The sequence below is a fragment of the Gigantopelta aegis genome, chromosome 4 (assembly GCF_016097555.1).
Source record: "Gigantopelta aegis isolate Gae_Host chromosome 4, Gae_host_genome, whole genome shotgun sequence".
Taxonomy (NCBI): Eukaryota; Metazoa; Mollusca; class Gastropoda; order Neomphalida; family Peltospiridae; genus Gigantopelta; species Gigantopelta aegis.
Window position 1 is genome coordinate 89,808,306 of NC_054702.1, and position 17,313 is coordinate 89,825,618.

The following is a 17,313-nucleotide window of genomic DNA, read 5'->3' on the forward strand; positions in this document are numbered from 1 at the left end:
TACATATTAAACCGTATTGTGCAAATTTTAAAATGCAGAAATGCTCAATCTGATTAGGTAAAGGAAGGGTTAAGGGCTCTGTACGGAGAGGTCAGTTTTAGCACGTGATCTTACGGTCAGACTTTTGTTTCCGTTTTGGCTGTGAAGCGCTCGACAGCCGCGGTAAATGAGGTTGAGGTTTCCACTTTGCAAGGTAGGGAATACCATCTACAGATTTAGAAAAAAGCAAAAAAAGACAACAATCCATTATTATTTTTACTGCGGCCATCCACAATGTGATTTTCAAGGATTGGAATGTATCTGATACGAACGAACGCGACAAGGGAAGGGTAAACTGTAATAGAATGCTTGAAATTAAAGCATTATGCCTGCGCTAGTGTGGAAGAATCATGCAAGTCCTAAACCCACCGCTTCACCGTGTCGTTTGTACACGAATCAGACGAGATGAAGACACAGAACACGCTGAAAGTAACACTTGAAGCACACTAAGGCAAAACTCTTGGACAAAGCAAAGCAGAACAAGCAATACTCAGTTAAATATACCTGGTCCTCTTACAACGTATGTTATTTCAGAACAAGCAATATTCAGTTAAAGATACCTGGTCCTCTTACAACGTATGTTATTTCAGAACAAGCAATACTCGGTTAAAGATACCTGGTCCTCTTACAACGTGTGTTATTTCTGTGAAAACTTACAGTCTTCCTTTAAGTAGTAATTTATCACATTTAGTTGTGTGAACTTTACGTGTTAATCTTGAGACGATTACATTTCGATGGTCATGATCATTTGAAGTGTTCTAAATTGTTACACACCCTGCAGATTCTTCTCTATAATGTATTTGTATAAGATACTTTCAAAAAAGAAAAAATGCACCCTCACCCCCCCCCCCCCCCCCCGAAAAACCCCCCAAAACCCCCAAATAAAACTCTCCACCAAAACAACTCAAGTATCATGAAAATTCGGAACCGCGTTTAAAACCACATAAAAATACAATTTTGAGCTTCTCTAGACAACAAGTAACACACTGAATGTAAAGAAAACAAACAGTCTAAGCTAAAAAAAAAAAAAAAACCCAAAACAAACAAAAAACTGGTAGGTTTCAACGCGAGATGCTATACAATTGCTTTTTGATGACAGTGTACCTTTAAGTAAAGTTTTCGAAAAAATCGGTCATCAAAACTTGGCATCCATTTTTGAAACTAGAGGAAAAAATTAAACAATATAGAAATATTTCTATGAGTATATTTAAAAGATATATAATACTTAATGGTGAATAATAATAATAATACACGGTCATTAAAACAGAACTGTTTTTATCGCTGATTCCCTGTAATTACTAAAGTCCAAACATGTTAATTTTCTTTTTAGAATTTCAAATTATGGTGTTTTATGCAACAAGAATGATCGAGGGTTCAGCGCTACGCAGTTATGTTTCTATTTTAGTTAGTCTTGTTCTGCAATGCTCAAAATGTTCTCAAACAAAAATAATTGTCAGTATTAATTGCCTTCTTCGATTTTTAAACCGTTCTTACCCAGATGTTACAAAATATAATAATATGGAATACAGTTGCAAATGCTGGTTTATAAAGGGTTAAACGAAACTGTCTAAACGGTTAATAGTATCCTAAAATAAAACTGTTAGCTTTCTATATACTTGATAAACGTGCTCCCAAGAAAACCCCCACATACACGTAATAAGATGTTAACTGGTGGAACCCATGTGGTTGTTTGGCTTTTACAGTCTTGTCTATAGCAACGTACGTATAAAATAGTCCTTGCTAATTGAAAGAAGCAACTTAATAGTATACAACAGCAGCTGGATTCTTAGCGTATTATCTCCTCCTCTCTCTCTGTTCTCTATTCCTATCCCTCTTAACCCCCATCTTTTTTCTCTCTCCCCATGTCTGTGTCTGCTCTCTGTCTGTCTGTCTGTCTGTCTGTCTGTCTCTCTCTCTCTCTCTCTCTCTCTCTCTCTCTCTCTCTCTCTCTCTCTCTCTCTCTCTCTCTCTCTCTCTCGTGTCGACATTCACAGTGTTAGACATCAAAATTGAATGACCACTGATTAAACAATTTGAGAAGATGTCCTTCAACAGAATTAAACATTCCCTTACATCGACATGGGTCCAGCATTCAATTTCAAAGTCTATTCACTAATATTTTGTATTTAGAACACATTGTAAGTGTTCTCAACTTCCTAACAACCTGATCCTATACTTCTGAAATCGTCCCAATACAGGTTTGACGTAATACACGTCAACAGTGTACCACATACTGTTATTACAAGTTACTCTGTCAAACAAACCTTCATCCAAGCAATCCAACGTAGGCCCTATATAATGCATTAATACTTGTAACAACTTGAGTGTACTTCACAACATTGAAAAGACAGGACGACCTGACCGGAAAATAAATAACGTTTAAAGTTTCGATGACTTTATTTCTTAAATGTCAGAACATCCGATAACCATTATAAAGAAATGATTTGCAATTCTAAACACACAAATGGACGAGGCAATCCCTGAGAACACGTGCTGTGTGATTATCTATAAACAGTTGAGAGTACATTAGTGGTTTCACAAAGTGGGTTAGGAACGGCATACTTATTGACAGAGCTTCCCTGTCAGGTGCGATGAATAGTATGATAGATCTTTCTTATTTCCCATTCTAACCAGTATTTGGGTCGAGGTATGTTCTATACTGTCGGAATGTGCTTATAAAATACGTTTTCTGCTAACAGGACGGAGCAACATATATGACAATTGTCTATATAATGTAGTCACGGGTATTCTCGCTATTTTGACACTAATCACCAACAACCTTTATTTGTAATTGGTGTAGAAGATACAAACATTAACGAAAAAAGAAAGGAATTTGCCAAAGCAAGTATATCAAGCATGTATATTTTACTCTTTTTTTTTCTCCGCTGGCGGCACTTGAAAATTCCTCGGTGACAATAATCCATTTCACTAAAAGTGTCGTTACATTTGACCTAGATTGCATTAACACTCACAAAAATCGAATAATGGGGCGTCGCAGAAAAAAACGATGACGATCTCTTCTAAAATGTTAAAATAAATAAATATAATATATATATATATATATATATATATATATATATATATATATATATATATATATATTTGAGAATGCAGCTTCAAATGCGATAAAAACATGATAAATATTCTTTTGTAGGGTAGATAGGCTAAATAAATAAAGTTTCCTTACGGTAATATACTTTATTTCAGTTTTACTATATTAATATTAAAATCAAACCATCGAACTGAAGTCAAAGAAATAATATAGATAAATATTAATTCGGTCTGAGCCATTGTTTACCAGGCCCGTATGAATCGAAGATGGTGTTTAACTCGCACAAGTTGGAATATATTCACGACATCTTACGGGAACTCATTTAATATTTCCATACACTATTTATTACTATTATATGCTTCTATAATGCCCTAGTTTAGATACTGGAAATCCGTAATGAGCCGAAGTGATTCTAATATCAATGACTAGACGATGCAGAATCATCTACCCCGATTCGTTACTTTTTTGCGAGCAGTCAGGCTCAACAAAGCAAGTCATTTATTATTGTTTACGAAGACACTGCACATTCACACCACAGCATACAAAATATATCTAAATTTAGGTTACACTAAACTCCTATTTAAACAGACAATGACTATTGTTTCTCTCCCTTCTTCGCGCAGTCAATAACTAAACCCGTCTAAATCTATTCATGTGTGAAATGTTTGTTCCACTTGTAATATGTTCTAACGATTTTAAAAAGATATACCCCAGCTATATTGTTATATCTGCCTTTGTAAGAACACCCATATATCTTGCAACAGAATATAAAATAATTATAAGATGTGTGTATGTTATTACGGGTCAACGATTCTCAAAAGTCAGACTGCAATTAAAATTAATGTATGTATTGCTACAATTGTTATATGCAAAATACTCGTTCTAGCTGACTAGGTCTAACAATCTGTTATCGTCAACGACTATAGTGTTCACAAATATGAACAAACCAAAAATCGGCTTCAGTATAAACATTAATATCAAGATAGCTGAAACTTCAAACAAACACAAAAAGCATCTTATTGGTAGTAGCTCAAATGTAGAACAATAGACTCTAAAAGCAGTGTCATCCAGACAAAACCATACTAAAAAAAACCCAAACAATAACAAACAATATATTGATTGTGCCGTGAAAAATGTCAACTCAAAGGTGGCGAAGTTCGTAACAAAAAACGTAGATATGAGAAATATGAGAAATTTAGATATTAAACATATATGAGAAATTTAGATATTAAACATATATGATACATTTAGATATTAAACATATATGATACATTTAGATATTAAACATACACGAGAACTTTTAAACGTGTATTCAAACCAATAAGAGAAGGAAAAGAAAACAACTTTCATCAGGTTTTGTTCTAAATATTATTTAGGCAGGTTATACAAGTATAATCAGATTTTTGGCGAATAAGGGTCATGTCTGGACGAAACTACCAACTTGACTATACATTTTGATATACTGAAACATTATCTATAAAAAGCGAACATAAATCTACCAACAATACAGACATGCACAAGCAGACGTTCGAAGCTGGGAAATCATGCATGAATATTCATCAGGGATGCAAGCAGATGATAATGGTATGGCGGAAAGACAGACTGATAATATTGTACACAAAGCAACTTCATTGTACTTTATTCCATCAACAAGTGCGACTTAGATTTCAGATTGTTCTGTGCCTCACATTTCAGTCTGCATTTTATAGATGTATACAGCAATCCTTCTTAAGACTTTGCAACTAAAAGTACCCACTGGTGACAGGGGTGCGTCTGAGAGTGGGTCGTCCCAATAAGTTTAAATTAGTAAAATAAGTATGCCTTGTTTCACAAATTTATTTTACTATTTTGATTTATTGGGACTTTATTTTATAGTCCAGTTTAAGTTTGGATATCAGATGATATCTCAAATAAGACACTGGTGAATGTAACGCAATGAAGATAAATATAGTCTAACTGAAAAGGAAAATTACCCAACTACTATCATTATAACGTTTTTACTTAGAATATTTGCAATATAAAAACATAGACACTAAATGCATACCACAATAATACAAATTTGACCGAACACATTAGACAGATAAACATATGGACTAACGAATACAGTAGAAAGAAAGATTAGATCGCCATAAAGAAATCAATATTTAGACATGCACAATATTCATCACTAACATTGCATTCGAAACTGTGCCAGTTAACTCTGTGTGTAATCACATGATATATGTAATCAGCTAATAGTTTTGTTCTTGTATAAAATATTGCAATGTTTAAAATAGTTTTATTATTAATAACTTCCTTAATAATATTAATAATGTTTAAACCACACAAACTAACTACATATATTTACATATCATCTGATATTGAATTTTACTAATAATATATTAATTAGCTTTAGCCATCAAACATTACATAATTTTTTATTTCACTATCCCTCTTTCCCTTTTCTTCTTTGGATTTAATTTCTTTCCAATCTAGCAGATTTTGTTTTTTGTCTTTGAATTTTTCAACAGCCAACCTTCACACTCCAGTCCTTGTCTCCCCAAACTCGACATGTGCTTGTCTCTCGTGGCTACACCTGCCACTTCCCATCAGCTTTTGCTGTGGGTTTTAATGGTCTGACCACATTGTAGAGTGTTCATGGGTCACTTCTGGTATTATAAAATGGCACCTGTAACCAAATATTATGCACTTCTTCTAACGGTGCCGTGGGTCAGACCAGCTTTATCAGCAAAAGAGGAGGAGGATGTCTGGTGGCTTTCAGGGAAGTACGCAGAGACTTCACCCGTGGAAGAAATTGAGATATATTGGCGATGGTGTGGACAGCTAAGAAGACAAGATTTGGTGAAATCTGACAGAACAGAGTTGAAATAGACCAAAATTGTAGGAGAATTAGATTTTCATGTTACAATAGTGAGAGTGATAAGGAGGAAATTTTAAGTATCACCAGTGCAAGACGAAAAAAGTATTTTTGCACAAGAAAGATCACACACAGTGAATGAATTTAAAGAATGAATGTTGACACTCCAATACAAAGAATGTGTCAGCTACTGGGTGTCAAACAAAGGTAATGACTGGGCTTAAATTACAAAAACATTCGAATTACTGGTGGTCTACTAACTAGTAACGTAGTCAGTGATACAAATTGGAACACATTCAGCAAGGAACCACCCGATTGAGTGCACTTGAGACAGGTGACGTATGGTTAATGATATTAGTATCAGTCTACTTGGCCAGATCAAGTAGCCTACAGGAAGAAGGCAAAGTAAAATATTTAGCACAATATCCTATCATGCTATATGGGGAGTCACAGCAAACGTCGACGCATGCTTGGATAAACCCTCTTGATCCGGAATAAAAGGCTGTTGAGGATAACCGAAACGTGTAAACACAGCCTTACATGCATCGGTGGGTAGCAGTGACAAACAAATGACGTCATACCAAACTGGGAATTAGTAATTAGTTTTTATGACGTAACGCGTAAATAAAATATTCCAAAACGTTCCAAATAACTGTCATGCGCTATGGCAATATGTTAAAATTTGTATTTTATCGAAAATATATAATATAAATATATAATGAATTATAACAAGTGTTAATTAACATCAAATACCTTGTTTAATGACGTCGATTATTGATTAATGTACATCAGTTAAAAAACAATAAAATGACGTCATGTGTTAAATAACATCAGTACCACACAGTTCAATGACATGCACATACGTCAGAACACGGTTAAAATGACGTCAAACAAGAAAGAAACTGTCTATACCTTCCCGTCTGTGCTTGTCTTGTGGCGGCTCCGTTGTCTGCCCATCTGAGTTTAAAGTTAGGAACAAACGAAAAGAAACTATAAAATAGGACGTATACAACACTGTTCAAAACTACGTAAAATATTGCACGTGCCCGGTCTGCCGGAAGTATTAGTGTTAGTAATGACGTCAGTGCCATCACTCTGCAGGGAAACAGAAGCAAGAATATAGACAAAAGCGTAAAGCAAATTAAAAAAAAAAAAAATTGAAATCGTTTGCAAGATTCTTCTTTATTTATGATATTTCGAATAAGTATTTTTGTATTTTATTACTAGTTCATATATTCATATTTAAACAATAACTTATTTTATTCCTGTTATATGTATATGTACGAATTGCAATCCTGGCCGATTCAGGCGCACGAAGAGACAACAGAGACCAAGAGAAGAAACCCCAAATATTTCTTATTATGAATTTAAAAAAACCACGACATTTTAACCATATAAATATAATTACATAACAATACAAACAATTCGATCATCAAACAAGACCAGTATCGTAAATACGTTGCTAAAATTTGAGGCTTTGGGACACACTTTCTTTATTTGGGCATACTTGGCAGAAAAACACCAAAAACGAACTTGGACTGTCTCAGAAGATTTGTGAGAACTCATTACAAACGTATATCGATTGGGCATAAAACAAAACAAAAATTAAAGTTTTTGTCGCTGAAATACAAAGGTGTAGGGAACATTTCTTTATTTGAGAATATCAGGATCAATATAATTAAAAAGTCATGAGCTTGGGATATCTAGGATAAGTCACTGAGAGCTTTTTAAAAGCAAACTGTGATAGTGCATCAAATCAAATAAGTATCAAACTATTGTTTTTACCTTTAAACCCTATTGACAATTGTTTTCTCTCAATCTCCGTTTCAATCAGAAACGTTACACATAAGTAGAAGGTTAATGCAAAAGGGAGGCGTGTCCCAGGCAGTGCGAACAATCAAGAGTCTGACAAAGGACATCATTTAAACAAGGTTCAGTTGACATATTCCTTCAACAGGCTATTGGTACGTGGTAAAAAGCTCTAGAAGTTGCTACATGTGGACCTGCTACTTCAAAATAAACTAGCAGGCAAATTCTTAAATTCTACAATATTATCCAATTCTGACTTCTATACGTATTCTGTTCTTCATTACTTTACTCATATGGACACAACAATTAACACTATCCCCTTGTTATTATACCGCTATGTGTACAAACCTTTAGAACATCCAAAGCTTTTGTTTTTAAATATTAAAACAAATAGTATGAAAATTAAATATTGGGATTTCTTCTCACGAAAGTTACCAACACCAAAGCAAATTGTTATGACAAGAACTGCGTTTATTGCTTGTGCAGTTTTGTCGGCATGTTGAATGAAAATCTGAACAGAAGTTTAAGTTACACATTTTCACGCAACACAGTTTTTGGTTTTTGAAACACTGACCAAGCAGTCTTTCAGACCCGTTTGTTTCTTTCAACTGAGCTGCAAAACATCTAATTTGAATATTATCAAGTAATGTAGTCACACATTTTTCATTTGTATTCATGGCGTCATTATTATTATATTGATGTCACAATTCTTTGATAACGTTTTTAGGGTATTCTCCTTTTTAAAAATTTCGTTTTTGGTTTCATTTAATCAGCTATTTCATAACATTGTAAAGAGGATAAAAGAGGTATTTAAAGAAAAAATATGATTAATCGTGTTTAGTTAATTTAATTTAGGTTTTAAGTGTTAAGTTTAAAACACAGACTAACAAAGCATACATTTAATACATGAGCTTTCTATCTTATTATAATTATTATTGCGTTTCATTCCCGTTTATTAAAACAAAACACATGTAATTCAATATGAACGAATTTAGCTATTACGTAACTCACATTAACATCTGTGCTACGTATTTCTGTGTTACATAAATTAATGTATGTTTTAGCTAACATAAGCTATTTAATTATGAAATTAGCAACCACAAACCCAGTAACTATTACAAGACACGCATATTGTCAACTGTAGAGAACATTTCGTGTACATATCGCTATTTTATTCGAAAAGTGATAGAGTTGCAAGAATGAATTAATGTTTAACGACACCCCAGCACAAAAATACACATTAGCTATTGGGTGTCACAAATATTATAATATTTTGTTAGAGTTGCAAGAATGCTGTTTAAGATCCATCTAAACATCTTACAAACGAAAGAGAATATAATACTTTTTTCACAAGACGAAGTTGGTAAAATAAATTAATAAAAGACCGTTCACTGCTAACTGGAATGTCTATAACCATGTTGTAGAAGTGGATTTTCACTATTCTGGGGAGGAAAGGGAACAGAAAATAACAATTGTTTAATAACGCCTCAGCACATTTTATACTAGAGCTATCTAGTGTAGACAGGACAGTATATGCCACGATTTTTGATGTACCTATCATAGGAATATTGGTTTGGATTGTGAACAAATTGGGTCCATTGACGACGATCGATCATATGTCTTATCAAACGTTTTACCACTCAGCTCCACTCCCTCCCAATCCGTTATTAGAAATGACCAAAGTTGCAGCCTTGTAGGTTAGGTTTAAGTACGAACATAAATCTGAATGGCAAAACCGTATTCCGTGATAAAAATCGTCTCTCTTCATAATGCAGAGTTGAAGAAAAGGTGCTCGTCCTTAAGAGGACTGCCAGTTTCCTAGGATATTCGTAACAGCCTGTAGGATTGTTACTCCCAAACTAGTTCAGAAAAAACCCCACTTGCACATGAAAAAGCTCAACGGAATATATACAGCTGTGATGGCATGCGCTCATGAATCACTGTAAAAGTAGTGATGATATCAGGTGTTCGTGAAAGATTGGCATATCCTGTCTCACCGTCACGAGCACAACCTACAGCCATCAAATACATAGTACAATGTTTACCAAAAAGATGAAAAAGCATGTACATGGTCAAAATAGTGTATTGCATCAGACATTTTAATCAGTGATGCGTCATATCGTGAAAATTGAAATGGCTTCTCAGTGTCTACCATAAAAAAAATTTGAAGACTTCCAGGAGTCCTTGGGTGTTATAACCATGACCAAACAACTTCTTTACCAGAATAATATGTTGGTCTTTAAAATCGGCATATGATGAGCATAAGTTATCGTCGGGCTTGCCATCATTACCACTAGTACCACCCTTATCGCCACACACAAGTTTGATTGCATAATCTAGACGTCTGACACCCGCAGAAGGTATTAGAACTGTCACTGATAAATTTGTCTCAACACAAAAATACAAATTATAAATGAGTTTGCCAAAGCTATCTTTCATTATCTTAATTTTGTCAATGCAAATAAAAGTGTTTAAATGCCACTGGTGTTGTTTGTTCAAGCACACGCTGGTATTCCATGGCTATCAGATTATTGAACGAGTCACCAGCAACAAATACGATTAACCTGAGATAGTTTTACTTTTCATTAATGCTCAGACGTAAGTATTCACCCAGTGTCATACATATTGAACATCGTGACTTATGTCGTCGTTTTCTAGTTGAATGTACTCAGTTTCACACTATACTATAGTACGATAACGGCGTTGATGCTGAATTTCAATAGACAAATCCAAATCCGAACAGTGTTGTCATGCCTATATGATATCCAATTGGATTCAAGAGACGTCTAACCTGGTTCCAAAGTAATTCACTAAAGGTAGTTCAAAGAATAGTCATATGTCGTGGAAGATTGGGGTTTGATAGCTGTTAGGAACACCTATTATTCGCCAAGCGGTGAATTAACCCGTATAGTTTGTTGTGTCCTAACAGGTGATTAAAATAGAAATTAAAAACAAAATGTGTAGAAAAACCTAAGCATATTGCTTAATGAACGGTTATTAGGCGTGAAATATATAGTAACAACTATGCGGCCTTCAGACTATATTGTGTATCATGGAGTGGCGTAGTGACGCGCTGTATTTCAATTACTTTAAAAGAGATTCATACGCCATACGAAGTAGGACTACTTAGTACGTTCACAGACAACTGGCCGTAGCCCAATGGTAAAGCGTTTACCCGATGCGCATTAAATCTAGAATCGATATCTGCCAGCGGACCCAGTCGCTTTTTTCTCGTTCAAGCCAGTGCTCCACAACCTGTGAAACAAATGTCGTATTTGCTTGGTCCTTAACCATATGTCTGATGTCTTATAACCGTCATAAAAATGTGCTGAGTGCGTAGTTAAATAGAACATTTCTGCCTTCCTTCCAGACTGGCGACTATAAATGTATATAGAGAATAATACATGAGTGGCCGTTTATCTCACAACGAGATGTTTTAAAATGTATCTAACGAGCGAGCGAGCGAGTTTCATACATTTCTAAACAACGAGTTGTGAGATAAATGGTATCTAACGGAAACGAATGTATTATAATATTTCTTACATATCCTCAAAAATCAGGTTTTAAGCAAATTTTAACATCTTTTTCGACTTACAGTCGTTCCACTTAAAGGTCACAAACACATGATTGTCAGGTTAATTATACGTCATAGTCTAATCGATTTCCATCGCGCTGGTTTTTTGTATTGGACGTATGGCATTGGTGACCTGGTCATGACCTAGGAGCAGCCAGTCGTATGTCTTAAAATTGTTAACACATGTACATGTGTTAACATAGTACGTGTTATCATAAATAACACATGGTGTTCTCACGAATGGTTGTGTAAGAAATATCTTTTGGAAAGAGTTAATTTGCTGTCAAATTACGCGTTGCTGACGTCACGCTGCGCCCCGTTTACGTCTTAATCTGTCTCCAGCATTATATTTGTTCTATTGTTCTTAGAAGAAAACATTGATGCTACTCTTTAGGCTAATCCTTACAAATGTATGCAACGAAAGTCTCTTTTCTTCTTCTGATTGTACATTAAAAAACAGCTGATACTATCTCCTTTCTCATACCAGTCGCACAGCCTTGGTAGAAATGGCAACCAGTCCACACCGACAATGATAAATCGCACATATCTCAGGCGAGCGTTCAGTTGCTGAGTTACATAGCACAACTTACTCAAACGTTCGCATTTGTTTGGAGATAATCTATACGGATATACATTTTTTATCAAGAGTAGAACGTTGTTTACATGTAGGTATTTCGTTTGAGTTTAATATTTTACACTAAACTCAAAATGAGTGAATTGTGAGTTAATTTTTTACTTAAAACAGTTATGTCAGACTGTAACAGAAAACTATCTAAAAGACCATAATTTTACAGGCAATCATTTTTTTCTTAAGAAAATTATGTCGGTAACAGAAAACTATTTAAAGACCATATTTTAAACTATCTAAAAGATCATCTTTTTACTGGTAATCATTTTTCGTGAGAGAATTATGTCTGTAACAGAAAACTATTTTCTCAAACTTTATTTTATACCTTATTTTTACTTTATAAATGTCAACCGCATGTCATAATTACTGTCTACAACATTTATAACAAATATACCTTGTGCAAATAAATTATAAAATATCGCATTTCATTCATTTAGTTGAATACAGGTGTATTTTGGTATTATGTGTATTGTGTTATGCATAGTGTAATTAAAGAAAGCAACAGATCTTCCACACCATTTCCAGGAGATAATATGTTGTACAATTTAATATATAGTCTTGATTCAACTGACTGCAGTTCGCGACCAGCCTAGACAAGTTGAATCTCTCCTTCCAAATGTTTATATAACATTGTTGTGCCAAAACGTGGGTTCAATCTTAATTTGTAACCTAACCTTTCGTTAAAATTGAATATCGTAGCTACGACTTTTGAGTCTAAATTTTGTGTCTAAGCACTGAGTCTAGAAAATGTATAAGTACAGCCCTGGATGTAATCAATCTTAAGTAAGTGCATTTATATCATTGACTTAGTTGACAATATACGTGTTACTTGATTTACACTCAGATTCATTTTGAGCATGGTTTCAATACTTGATATACAAATACAATGAATGTATTGGGACGTTCTTGTTGTGCAAGTTTTTATAAAAAAATTAAAATATTATCTAAAAACACATTCGTGCATAAAAACGAACATTCATCTTATCTTCATACACATCATTTGCTTACAAAACACTCAAAATGCAAACACTTCCTTTGCTCACAAAACAAAATACAAACACTTCCTTTGCTCACAAAACAAAATACAAACACTCTCTTTGGCACAAAACACTCAAAACAGCAACACCTCCTTATCTCACAAAACATCCAAAATACAGACACGCAACACGAATATGTTTAAAAAACAGTTACATTCAAATCTGTAAAGAAACCGAAAGAAGAAGAAAAAATCCACGAGTATTTCATTAAATGTTTATGGGCGTTAACACTGGAAGTGCTCAAAATGAATCTTTAAACAGAAGAGAGCAGAAGACAGCAGTTAGTTCCCATTCCCACATTTTGTAACGTCGATAGAAACAAACGGGTCAAACAGCTTACTACAAATCAGATGTTTGCTAATTGTGCAAAAAGTAATCTGAAATGGAGCAAGATGTTTGCTGAAAATATCAAAAACATGATTATTTAGACAGCATATGTAAATAAATCACACATTAATAAAGATTTTAAATATAAGGAAATAAATTTAAACTGATTCTGTTCCTGTATCAAAATATCTATTAATTCTATATTAAACCGTACCAAAATATTTAAAATTTAAAAAAATAACTTTCATTTCTTTTGGTTTCTTCTATTTTTTGCGTGTATTATATTTGACGTTTGTCTTGTTTCCAGTTAGGGTGAAAATAAGAAGTTAACTTCATAAAAGGACTGAATTTGCATGGTCTTTAGTCTTTAAAACTGAATTTTCATTGTCTTAATTTTTTAAAGAGTAAATGAGCATAGTCGTAATTTTAAAAGCTTTAATGGTAGCATATCTTGAATTCAGATTGACACAGGAACACATTTGTTTCCTGTATGTGATATTTGTTTTCAAGAAAATCTTACCGTACGTCATTGCAATCACATAGTAATCCAACAAAACACACAGTCTGGTAAACCAGACGTCATAATCCAAGACGAAACTCACAAGCACAGAAGATAACTATATCCACTTGTTGACAAGGCATACTTACATTTCTGGTCTATTCCGAGACACAACGTCCATTCCGTTGGTTCTATCCTTTTATTACTATTGCTATCACAGAAACGACGAAATCTTTTGGCACATGCCTTTGGTTTAATTAGTTTTTTCACCATACGGTGAAATCCACGAATTTCCTTAAAACGTAGCACGTTATCACCATCATAATCTAACTGAGTATATTTCCACTCCACAATTATACGTTCCTTCTGAACGTCTTTGCTAGAATCTTGTTTTAATTCTGAAAGATAAAATCAAATCAAATCAAATCGGTACATATTTTTGCTTTAAGCTCTATCCTTTTGCCTTAACGGTGGTAACACGATCAGATATAGGTATCCGATTTTTAAGGATACCACTAGGGCACATTGATTTATAAATCATCAAATATTCAGTGTCAAACATTTGACTAGTGTGTGTGTGTGTGTGTGTGTGTGTGTGTGTGCGCGTAACATATTCGCTTTTTTGTTGTCCCGTAGTTCATTATTCAGGATACAAATTAAAGGCATGGTCACACTGCAGTTACTAGAGGCAAGAGTTGCACGGACTTGAAATAAACATTGTACGCACGACCCTCTTCAACTAACGCTCACTATCATAAGCTAATTTTTAAACATTTGAAACAGCTAGCCACAATTAAATTATATACTTAAAACGATAAAAGTAACGCAAGGTGAAAAATAAGAAAGTGTGTTGTTTTGCGTGGTGATGTGAAAATGACAGTTACTGTAGTACATTTGTGATTTCAAGTTAACAGACATTTAAAAAAAAAATCTATTTTAATTTATACCATATATAAACATTCACACTATGGGAATTATTTAGAGGTATTTGTATATATTGGCGTCTCTCTTGTTACCCAGTATATACATTTCTATATGAATATACCAATATCAAGTACTTTTTGTGACAAACAATATATAAACATTTTCATACAATTTATTTAGTTGGCATTCAGTGAGTTCCTTTAGTAGGGAGACTGCTGTGGTGAAAGTCGGCCCTTAAGGGCGTTGATAAACTGGAAACAACTTAAGGTATTTTCTCTTTTAAAAATACTTCACCTGACCTCAAAACAAATGCATATTCCCCTAAGGATAGTACTATGGTTCGAACATCCCAACAGCCAATGGGATGGCCTACAATTCTTCCAGTGAGTCCTCCTTTCTGTTGCCTGTTGGGATGTTCGGACCATACTACTATGCTTAGTGGAATATGCATTTGTTTTGAGGCCAGGTGAAGTAGAAAAGAAATTGTAATACCTGGGGAATTGAGCGCTTCTGCTCTCTGTAATCTGTTATATTCCTGCGTGAATTCCCCAACAAGATTGGAATTAAACACTTGACGATCTGCCGGCGAACAAGCTGAAACATAAGTAATCAGTTTGCTTATTACCACATGGACTCTCAGGAGAAAGGATAATAATGCTTATATTTATGCAATATAATTATTAAGTATTACTCTGCAGTACAAGACAATATCTTTAGAATGTAATATAATAGGTATTTTCTTTACAAAATATCTTAAAACGTTTATGTTATATTTTGTAGTAAATAAATAAATTTAAAAAATTAAAAAATTAAAAAATCTGTATTAAATTTGTTTTAAATTAATAAATAATTAAATTAAAATAAAATAAAATAAACAATCAAACAAACAAACAAACAAACAAACAATACCTTTCCTCTTCCGTGGTCGACCTCTCTGTTTCCGTTTTCTACGTTTTCCTGTAGAGAATACAGTGTAGTAGGTTTATTATAATGCAAATATTATAATATGTCAAAATATCGCTTTTTTGTAGCACGCATACAATTACCTCAGGTGTGTGTTAATCATTAATTGCATAGTCATGAAGCCACATCTACTTAACAGCTTAATCTTTGAACTTGAACAAAGATTACTTACACTAACACCGATACATTTGTGTAGACAAACACATTATGCAAATAAATACAATTTAAATACAATAGAAATTTACATGCACTTTCCCACAGACAGTAAAGAACATACTACAGCGTATGACCAGTTCTGGTGCACTGGTTGGAACGAGAAATAATTCAGGTGAATGGATCCACTAAGGTGGTTCGATCCTGCGACGTAAGCACCTCAGGTAAGCACTCAACTGACTGAACCAAAAACGTCAGGAAAACTATTTTTTCGTAACTCCTAAGTTTAAAGGGCATAACTCTGTCAAATATAGGTAATTCGACATGAAAGTCCAACTTGATTTGTAACAATACATGATAAAGCTATACACAAACGTTCAGCTCAATATCTCAAGCCATTGTGAAAAAACAACATCCGGAAAACTATATGTGGGACAGACGGACGGACAGACAAAGAGACAGGTAGACAGAAGGACGAAAATGAAAGCTATAGTCTCCTCGGGTGGACCGGTAGGGAACTAATAACATGTTAACATTCTTCTCGTTTTGTAAATAAAACATGTAAAAGAAAATTTCCATAACTGATTGCAATCAATCATTTAAAATAGCTCAATACCTCGACATCTGGGTCGTCTCCCCTTCACTGAGGTTGCCGGTATGTGTCGTCCATCTTTCGTGACGCACCAGCAGAAGCCTGTAGTGCCGTGGCACTGTACCTCGGCGAACGTGCCGTCATGTTTGCAGACAGGCACGAAGACTTCTGACTTGTGCCGTAACGACGCCTTGTTCGCTTCATCTCGCTCCAGGAAACACTTCTTACCTCCACCCACATTGTAACTGTTGCCCCCTGCTGGATCTGTAACACATCCCGGATATCTTTATTAGTAGTAATATATACAAGAAATCTTCCAAAGGGAAGTACCCTTTTAAAAAGGTGAATAAACATAATCACTCTTATGTCGATTGTTTTGCCTCATATCACGGCCTTTGTCGAAGAACACTGAATGAATGAATGAATGAATGAATGTTTAACGACACCCCAACACGAAAAATACATCGGCTATTGGGTGTCAAACTGTGGTAATGGAAAAACAATCTGATGATCATTATCAATATAAAAATGCAATAGTCATTGTCGAAGAACAAGCACAAGTATTCAGAACCACTCTTTATTTGGAATTCTCAATCTCACGGCCTTTATCAAGGAACAGGTGCAAGTATTTAGACCTTTTTTGTCTAAATACTTGTATCTGTTTCATAACGAAGATGGAAAATTCGAGATAAGAGTCATCATGTTTATTTACTTTCATTAGTATTATTAATTTAATTTGTGTCGAAAATAACAAAGTAAATGTATTTGCTTTATAAGTATTTCGATAAGTTTGAGTATTAAAGAAAGCTGAAAAACACAAAAGAGAAATGTATGTCCATTTTAAACAGGTGATCTTTGT

The 17,313-nt window shown here is 34.3% G+C and overlaps 1 protein-coding gene across 6 annotated transcripts in view; it reads right to left on the reverse strand.

The window, feature by feature from the left end:
• The window catches only part of LOC121371373 (SPARC-related modular calcium-binding protein 2-like), a 60,925-nt gene that overhangs the window by 15,297 nt on the left and 28,315 nt on the right, over window positions 1–17,313 (reverse strand). For 3 of the 6 annotated variants that reach the window (XM_041497210.1, XM_041497209.1, XM_041497208.1), the window contains exons 3-8: window positions 16,479–16,718; window positions 15,656–15,703; window positions 15,239–15,340; window positions 13,972–14,220; window positions 6,861–6,938; window positions 115–207 (exon numbers count right to left, since the gene is read on the reverse strand). In XM_041497210.1, coding sequence (XP_041353144.1) covers window positions 115–207; window positions 6,861–6,938; window positions 13,972–14,220; window positions 15,239–15,340; window positions 15,656–15,703; window positions 16,479–16,718 — 810 coding nt within the window. The remainder of the gene's footprint in view (window positions 1–114; window positions 208–6,860; window positions 6,939–13,971; window positions 14,221–15,238; window positions 15,341–15,655; window positions 15,704–16,478; window positions 16,719–17,313) is intronic. The other 3 variants (XM_041497211.1, XM_041497213.1, XM_041497212.1) reach the window with 3 other exon arrangements.